General features: G+C 37.8%; 1 protein-coding gene across 1 annotated transcript; it reads right to left on the bottom strand.

The window, feature by feature from the left end:
- Positions 1-689: 689 nt before the first annotated feature.
- LOC141547353 (olfactory receptor 4X2-like) lies at positions 690-1,619 on the bottom strand. The gene has a single exon (XM_074275797.1). The coding sequence runs from the start codon at positions 1,617-1,619 to the stop codon at positions 690-692; it is 930 nt and encodes a 309-aa protein (XP_074131898.1).
- Positions 1,620-9,819: the final 8,200 nt, after the last annotated feature.

Genomic DNA, 9,819 nt, shown 5'->3' with positions numbered 1-9,819 from the left:
AAAGCATTTAGTCCCTGCCCACAAGGAGCTTACACTCTACAAAGCAGAATGCAATATGTAAACAAATAAATATAATATACTAACAGATATAATCAAAGTGGGAGAGAATCAGAGTGAAGAAGAAAGGAAATTGGCTTCATATTTCTTTGACGTTCACAAAAGATTAGAACGAGAAGTTTTAGGGAGCTCTAAGACTTAAGCGATTGAAGCCCAAAGGAGGAAATGGTTAGTTGGCATAGCAGAGAGAGTGTTGGATCAGGAGTCAGAAAGACCCAAGTTCAAATCTTGCCTCAGATACTACCTATATGACTTTGGGCAAGTATTTTAACCTTTCTTAACATCAGTTTTCTCATCTGTAAAGTTGAAAAAATATGCCCACCCCAAATAATTGCTTCACTACTTTCAGTGTTACTTAAATACTAGTTATCATTATTATTATAATGAAAGATGTAAAATATAATCACAACTTAATATATTCATACATAATTAAATACATATTTTAAAAATCGAAAGCCAAAGCAAAACTTTGATGAGCACAATAAAATAATCTCTCCATGACTTCTGTGTTCAAAGAAAGCTATTTTGAATTTCTGTTCAAATACTATTGCTAATAAGCATATAGTCTTCTACTATGTAATCAATTTTACCCATTCTGATTCAGGGCAAATTAATATCAGGAGTCTCCCATTTCATGTCTCTCCTTGTTTCACCATTCTGACCCACAGCTTCCTCATGGCATTCTTCACTTCAGCATTCCTCAAGGAATAGATGATTGGGTTGAGGAGGGGAGTGATCAGTGTGTAGAATATGGCCACCATTTTGTCCAAGGAGGATGTGGTGTTGAGTCTCAGGTAGATGAAGACACAGGGTCCAAAGAATAAGACAACTACAGTGATATGGGAAGCACATGTGGAGAGGGCCTTGAGGCGTCCTTCCTTACTGTGCCCCCTTAGGTGGAACAAGATCACACAGTAAGAGCTCAGGAGAATTGTGAAGCTGACCACTGTCAGGCTCCCTCCATTAGCCACAATACGCAACCCAATGAAGAAGGTGTCCGTGCAGGCCAGTTCCAACAGAGGGAGAACATCACAGAAATAATGGTCAATCACATTAGAGTCACAGAAGGGTAAGTTGAATATAAGGAGAATTTGGGCAGTTGAGTGTAAAAAGCCTCCCAACCAGGCCGTGCCAACCAGGAGGCCACAAATCCAAGGGTTCATAATGGACATGTAGTGCAGAGGCTTACAGATGGCCAAGTATCGGTCATAAGCCATTACTGTGAGAAGAAACATCTCAGTGCCACCAAAGAAATGGAAAAAGAACACTTGGGTGAGGCAGCCCTCTAGAGAGATGGATTTCCTCTCAGCAAGTAAATCTGCAATGAGTTTGGGGGAAGTAGTTGAGGAATAACAGATCTCCACAAAAGAGAAGTGGCTGAGGAGGAAATACATGGGGGAATCAAGGTTCTTGCTGAAATTGACAATCAACACAATGAGGGAATTCCCCAGCACAATACCCACGTACAAGAACAAAAATAACACAAAGCAAACTCTCTGAATCTCTGGATTATGAGACAGTCCTAGAAAAATGAATTCTGTCACATTGCCAATCTGTACCATGACTTCTGATCCAAGAGTTAACATCCAGGAATTTACACCAGAGAACAGTTTTTAGAAGACTTTGGGCACTAAACTATTTAAACTGTTCAAAGTTCCAGAGTAGAAACTAAAGTGGTGATCAAAGGGATTCCCAATGATCACATAGATAGTGCAGAAAATAAATTATGAAGTAACTATAACAGGTCAAGTAGTAAAAACCCAAGGAAGGCAAAAGATGGTGACCAAGAAGGCACTGTGACGTAATTATGTAAATTTCAGGTTAATGAATCTAGACACTGGCTGAGGAGTTGGTCTTCCAGAATGGGAGATAAAACTTTGGGAAACAAGTCTTTTGAGTATGATCCATTATGTAAATGAGCTAGAATGGAAAGGAGACTCAAGTCTCTAAGCTCTCTAGTTTTTAATTTTATTCTTTGGCTCTTTTCCCGTACTTGGACAACGAAGGATCCCAACAGTTCTCTTGGTGATGGGTCATCTGCAGAAATAAAAATCAATAAATCCTTTCTCTGAAAAGAATAGGTATTGTTGTAGAATTAAAATTTTTAAAAAGACTTTAGAGATTGTCTCATTCAAACCAACCACTTTGCAGAAAAGCTAGAGGCCAACATCACACAGATATGAACTCTCTTCATAACAGCCTAATGAAGTAGACCACAGAAAGATCTTGCATTTTGCTCCACTATTATCTCCACTTTAAGGAAAAGACATCTGAGCCTTGTTTGAGATTTAAAAAGCCACCACATTGAACTTAAATTCATTGGTCTTTACACTGCATGATGCTGTCTTGCTGCTATATTAGTAGTATAATTATCTCCCCTCTCACAAGTACCAGACATGTGACCCTGGACAAATCATCTGACTTTTCAGTGCCCCAGACTGCAATTCGGAACTATGATTTGCAGAGCTGACATCAATCTGCTTTGATAGAATGATATCTTCACTGGAAGTGTTCCTAGACCAATGAAATAAAAGATCTTGCAAAAAAATTAATAATCATAATAACAATAACAGTGTATTTAAGAAGGAAATTAAAAAACTAGAAAGTATCCAGAGAGGGGCAACCAGAATTGTGACTTCTCTTAAATGTTTGTCACATGAGGATAATAAGTTGAAAGAACTAGAAATGGAGAAGAGACGCTTCAAGGAATATGTGTAAGCTGGTTTCAAATACCTAATGGTCTGTCATGGAAAGAAGAAATTGGACTTTGAGGTTTGGTTGAAAAAAGGCAGAATCAGGAGCAATGAATGAAAACTATAAAGATACAGATTATACTTAAAAGTCAGAAAAAGGTTCCTGATGAGTGGAGCTGTCCAAGGTAGGAAGCTGTCCAAGGTAGAAAAGAATGTTTTATGAAGTAGTTGAGCATTTCCTGTCCTTTAAAGTTCTTTAAGCGTAGGTTGGCTGACCAGTTGGTGGGATAGAACAGTGGGGATTTCATTTGCGTGGTGGTTGTACTGGGCAGATGCTAAGCTCCCTTCTGACTCTTGAATTCTGTGAATTTCTGATTCCATGACTAGATTTCTGGTTTTCTTTCTCACCCCCAATTATCAGGCATTATTGAGAAATGTCTCTTGTCTCACTTATGCCTAGGATAGAAACAAAATTTTTCCTTTCACAGAATCATAGGATTTAGAGCTAGAAAATGTTAGAAATCATCTATACCAACTTCCTTCATTATACAAATAAGAAAGTCAAGGTCCACAGTGAAGTTACTCACCCAACAGTCATATAGGCAAGAAAATTACAGAATCAAAATGAAACACAGAACCTCTGACTCCAAATCCAGAACTCTGACATCACACTACACAACTCAAGTTAATCAGAGAAACCAGAGGCTGCAAGGAACCTCAGCCACCATTTAATCTAATTCAGACCCTACAAAGCAATATCCAAGTAATCATCAAGCCTCTGCATGATGGCATGCTTGCCCAGATTCTAGACAATGAACAATACTCTTGAGTTTTCCCAGTCACCAATGTACTGAAACAGGACTGTGTGCTTGCTCCCATGCTTATTAGCATGATATTTTTAGCCATGTTAAACACCTTCCATGAGGACAAACATGAAAACAAAGTCAGCCATTGCACTGATGGTAAATTCCTCAACTTCAAAAGGCTGCAAACAAAAACTAAAGTAGAGGGAGTTTTGGTGTGTGAATTTTTGTTTGTAGATGATTGTGAACTCAATGCAGCCTCTGCAGCTAAACTGCAACAAAGGATGAATCGATTCTCTGCTACTTGTGCTAGTTTTGTCCTAACAATTAATACCAAGGAAACACAGGTCCTTTATCAGCCAGCACTACACCACTCATATGTAAACCATCAGTTACAGTAAGTGGTAAAGTTCTAAGTGCTGTGGTTCTCTTACCTTGGCAGTATACTTTCTGGGGATTTCCATATTGATAATGAGATTAACACACACATTGCCAGGGATATCTCAGTATTTTGGAGGCTCCAAAGAAAGTGGGGAAGAGGAGAGATATTAGACTGATTACCAATGTGAAGTTCTGAAGAGCTGTCATAAGCATCTCATTGTTGTTTGCTTGTGAAACCTGGACAGTCTACCAGCACCATGCAAGGAAACTGAATTGTCTTAGGAAGATTCTGAAGATCACCTGGCAGGATGAGGTGTTTTCTTAAATTAAATTACCAAGAATTCCAACTCCACGGAAGAGAGCATCACTCTGTTGGGCTGGCCACTTTGTTCAAATGCCAAATGTACACTTAACAAAAAAAATATTGTATGGAGAACTCACACAGGGCAAGTGCTCACAAGATGGTCAGAAAAATGATACTCTAGAGAACTTTAAAATCAATTGTGTGACATGGGAGACACTGACACAGGACAGCTCAGCCTAGTGTGCCCTCATCAGAGAAGGTGCTATGCTCTATGAGCAAAGAAGACTTGAATTATCCCCCCAAAAAAAACACAAGATGTGCAAAATTAGAGAAGCTACCCTAAAGTTTTCATAGGGACTATTAAATACAACCTGTTGCAGAGCATTCCAAGCTCATATTGTTGTATAATCAGCCACAGTTAGACACATTGTAAATCAACTCCAACATAGTTCTGCCATTTTGTTCCTCTTTAAGAAAAAAGTCCAACCAACCAATAAATCTAATCCAACCCCCCCCCAAAAAAATATCCATCATGAGATATCCAAGTAATCATCAAGTCTTGGCTTGAGAACCTCCAATGAGGGTATCCCCATCCCTCAAAGCAACTCATTCCACTTTTTTAAGGAAATTTTTCCTATTACTCTACATTTAGAATTTTAAAAGATTTCAGAAGCAATCTAGGACAACCTTCCCATTTTATAGCTGAGGAAACTGAGGCATGGGGAGATCAAGTAAATTGATCAAGGTCATATAATGGTGGGATTCCCAACAGCAATCCTTAATAACTTTCTATATCCCCCCTTTCCACCCACTCTCCAGTGAAACCAAATTGGTTCTTAGTCCTCCTCATATACAGCAATCTGTCCCCTATCTCTGGGCCAACTATTGGTTCTCCAGGAAACCTGAAATGCAATCACTCCTCACATTCAACTATTAGAATCCTTTCCTTCAAGGCTCAGCTCAAACACTGTCTTCTCCATGAAGCTTTTCTTCTTCCTCTAAGCTGCTTGTGCCTAATCCTCTCCCCAAATTATTTTTTATCTAGTTTTTCACTTTATCTATAAGTCTATGTGTATATGTGTGTACATTATCTCCACAAAAGAATGTAAGTTACTTAAGTCAATGATTGCCTGTTATTCCTATTTTCCAGCACCTAGTAGAGTATAAGAGCATAAAATAGGTTCTTAATAAATGTATGTTGATTCATGCAGGTGGGTCTCTGAACATAAATAATGTTATACCCAGCCTGGTAAAGATTCCAAAGGTAGACTGGAATACAAAAGGAAAGAAGATGACCAAATGAACAATGTTTCTTCACAGGACTAGGCTGGATTAATGTTGAATGCTGCTCTCAGCTCCCATTGGCTCTTGACCCAAGCCTTGCCCCATCTCATCTGAAGCATAACCATTCCAGTTTACCCCTCATCATATTAGAGGAAATAACGGCTCAAGAATCTGTCAGGAAATTTAAATAAGTTTATGAGGCCAAAAATCTATTCATGTGTGTAATTGGATCAATAATCAGAGCTAGAAGGGATTGTTGAAAGTTATTTTCCCAGCCCTGCTTATCAACTATTGTTGGGATTAGGTTCTGGTAAGGAAGGAGACTCCAAGTATAAAGTTTGTGTATCACCTTCTCTGTCACATAACCCTGTATGATAATTGTTATGTTCTTGCTTCTTAGAGGAGAAACCGAGAAGCAAGGGCTCAACCTCTTTTGGCAAGACAGACCCAAATAGATTATCTTAAAATTACCTATTACAGCTGTCCCCACCTTGAAGCCATTGTTGATCTTCAGTGATTCATCTCAGCAGCATTGTGCTGCCTTGAAATACTTATTAAAAAAATCTTTAATCCTCTTTGTCCTGCATTTTGCCTCTTTAATCAGAGCAAAAGCCCAAAGGAAAATTTTTCCTTTCAACGGGAACACCTTAGAAATTACATGATCCAGAGCTTCAAAAGATTCATCCAACACTTATGAATAACTTGTCCTATGACAAATGAGGACACCCTCCTCACATGTCAAGAAATGTGACATTTTGCCATACTCTGGCAACATTAAGACAAAAGAAAATCTCACCTGCTCTGAAGTTCTTTTAAGGGAGAAACTGCAGAAAAGTCAAATTATTTACCCAAGATCACACTAGTAATAAATAGCAAAATAGCAAATGTTATGTACAAGGCAGCCAAGCTTTCTATTTGTAGAAATTATCACCAAATGAGCCTTATTAAGAAACACAACAGTAAATAAGAATGAGAAAAACTTTTCTTCCCCAAGATCCTGGTTTAAAAAATGGTAATTTCACAGAGAATCAAGACTTCAAGATTGTGTTAGTTCAGCAATAAACCAAAGAAATATTTTTAAACAAGCTTTAACTAATATTTGACCATTGTCCCTCGCAAGTCTTGACAATGAAGCCATCTGATTTTAGGAAATGAAGGAGTTGAATTCGACCATCCTGGTCTTTTTATGCTTTCTAGGGATACCTAACATAAGACAATTGGTCAAATTTATTCATTTCTAGAAGGAAAGATCTTGGGGACACAAAAGGGCTTCAAGTACCTCTCCAACCTTGTCTTTATTAGCTACCTTCTCTGAAAGGGGTCAATTGAAAAAAAATTTGCCTCTCTCTTAGTGAGTGGCAGGGAGTTTGCTATAGCACTCCGAGGATACTAAACACATAAGGAACGCTAGCACTGTGCCCACCTCAGGTTGTGGATTTCTTCCTCCTCCTCATTGATATCAGAGCTATAAATTCACTTGTGCCTTAGCCCTTTCTGTTCTAAAAGCTAGAACAGAAGGATCAGAAGCAATTATTTCTACTCTGAAGAAGCCTTAAGTTTAGAAGCCAGAAAACTGAAATCAGGGAATTGAGGCCCCTGAGGTTTTCAAACACTCCCCATCAAAGACCTTTCCCCAGAAGACTAAGGTAAATGTACAATTAATTATTCCAATCAGAAATCCTGGACTTCTAAAAGGGCACCTTTGTTTAGTCTCCTCTTCCTCCCTCAGAATCAGAAAGAAGAAAGCATGTCTCTCCCCATCTGTACCCAGTCCATCTTCAGATGGCCTCAGAGAACTAACTAAAAAGCTACCATGATGACTTGGACCTACCACATACACCCTAATTTGCCTTTTCACACACACACACACACACACACACACACACACACACATACACACACATACACACACAAACACAAACACAAACACACATATTTTCCAAAGCACATATGCACAAACATACACCCTTGTACATGTACATACACACATGCATGTATGCACACACAGGTGCTGTCACATGCACACTTACATATAAATTTATGTGCATGCACTCCTGCACCTATACATATGCATGCATATACACATAGAGAGACAACCAATAAGCAAAAAAATTCTTTGGATATTAACCTATATTTGGTCAGAAATAAATGGTGTATTTCACTCAATTTTCACTGCACAGGATCCTAGAATCAGCAAATGTTAGATTAAAAGAACTTTAAGATACTTCCTAATTCTAAGAGCATGTTGGAGACAGCTCAAACCTCAGTTAAAGAATTGAGAGAACATAAACACCAGTTCTTTTGAAAGATATCTAAAGATGAGCTAGTTCAAGTTCATTAAGAGTCAAGAGTGAGTCATGGCAGCTTATTTAGCTCCCACTGTCTTATGCTGAACTTTAAAAATAGAAGAATATCATGGATTAGGGAATTAATGACCTTGCTACTTTGGTGTGCTGTGATCACATATGAAACACTGAGTTCAGTTCTTGGAATTCTTTTAAAAGACAGATAGGCTAAGAATGGCCAGAAGAGATCATCTCAAAGACTTGAAATTATGAAAATATGCAGCCTTGGCAAGAGAAGGGAACAAAAAGTGAAGGAAAAGGGAAAGGGGAAAGGAGAAAGGGGAAGGGGAAAGGGAAAAGGAAAGGGAAAGGGAAAAGGAAAGGGAAAGGGAAAACAAAACAGAAAGGGAAAGGGAAAAAGGAAAGGGGAAAGGGAAAGAGAAAGGGAAAGGGAAAGGAAAAGGGAAAGGGGAAAGGGAAGGGGAAAGGAAAGGGGAAAGGGAAGGGGAAAGAGAAAGGGAAAGGGAAGGGGAAAGGAAAAGGAAAAGGGAAGGGGAAAGAGAAAGGGAAAGGGAAAGGGGAAAGGGAAAAGGGAAAGGAAATCTACACAGACCCATTCTTCTTCCCTCACTCTCAAGTTTCTTTATAATGAGTCTACTTTGAACCTTCCAGATCAATAATATTACACCGCCCTCCTCCCTGCCCAGGCACTCTATGAGTACTATCCTACATTTGATCAGAAACCAATGGTGCCATGTCCAGGATTTTCTGGACAACTCCCTATAATCATAATAATAAATAACATTTATTTAGCACTTGAAATTTTTGAAAACTCTATACAGAAATTATTTCAATTGAGCCTCACAAAGAGAAACTCTGAGATAGGTACTACAGATAATATCAGATTCATTTTATATATAAGAAAACTGAAGCTCAGAGAGGGTCAGTAACTTGGCCATCGTGATTACATAGAGTTGGAGATATCAAGAATGGCATGTGAGAGCACCAGAACTGGAGTCAGGAGTTCAAATCTCTGGCTCAGATACTTGATATTTACTAGTTTGTGATCCAGTGTGGACAGTCTATATGCAAATGGTATTCAGGTACCATCAGGGTTTGAAAACAAATTCTGATCCAAAAACATTTCTTTATTAAGTTGAAGACAGTGTTCCAGACTTGGTTATAAAGATATAAAAGTATTTCATCCCTCTCCTCAAGGAACTTACAATCTACAAATCAGAATACATTATGTAGAAAGATAAATATAATGCAGGGCAATTATAATCAAGATAAAAGAGAGCCAAGATATGAAGAAGAAAATATTTCTTTGATATTCATGAAAGATTAGAATAAGAAGTTGTTTTAAAAATCACTAAGACTTAGGAGACTGAAGAAACTGGCCTAAAGGAGAGAGTGCTAGATCTGGAATCAGAAATACCTAATTCCAAATCCTACTTCAGATACTTATTACATATGTGACCTTGGGCAAGTACTTTAATTTCTCTTAACATCATTTTCCTTAACTGTATAATAAAGATAATAATAGAACCCACCTCACAGTGTTGTTGCAAACATGAAATGAGATGACACATGAAAATTGCTTAACCAATTTCATTGTTATCTAAATATTAGTTATCATTATTATCATTTGCCTAAGGTCATACAACTACTAAGTAGCTTAATCAAGATTCAGATCAAATCATTGCTCTGTCCATTATACCAGTCTGCCCCCAAGAAATTAAAGATTGAAAATATAATCACAATTTAATATATCCATATACAATCAGATACATAAAATATATATATTTTAAAAAACAATATCCAAAGCAAAATTTGATGAACACAATAAAAGAATATTTTCATGACTTCTGTGTTCAAAGAAAGCCATTTTGAATTTTTCTTCAAGTCCTATTTCTGATAAATATATTATCTACTATGTTCTACTACAATTGAACTTCCCTGGATTTTACCCATTTTGATTCAGGGCAAATTAATATCAGGAGTCTCTCATT

This window comes from Sminthopsis crassicaudata, chromosome 6, assembly GCF_048593235.1.
Source record: "Sminthopsis crassicaudata isolate SCR6 chromosome 6, ASM4859323v1, whole genome shotgun sequence".
NCBI lineage: Eukaryota > Metazoa > Chordata > Mammalia > Dasyuromorphia > Dasyuridae > Sminthopsis > Sminthopsis crassicaudata.
Note: the sequence above shows the minus strand (reverse complement) of the source record. Positions and strands in the feature narration are given on the sequence as shown.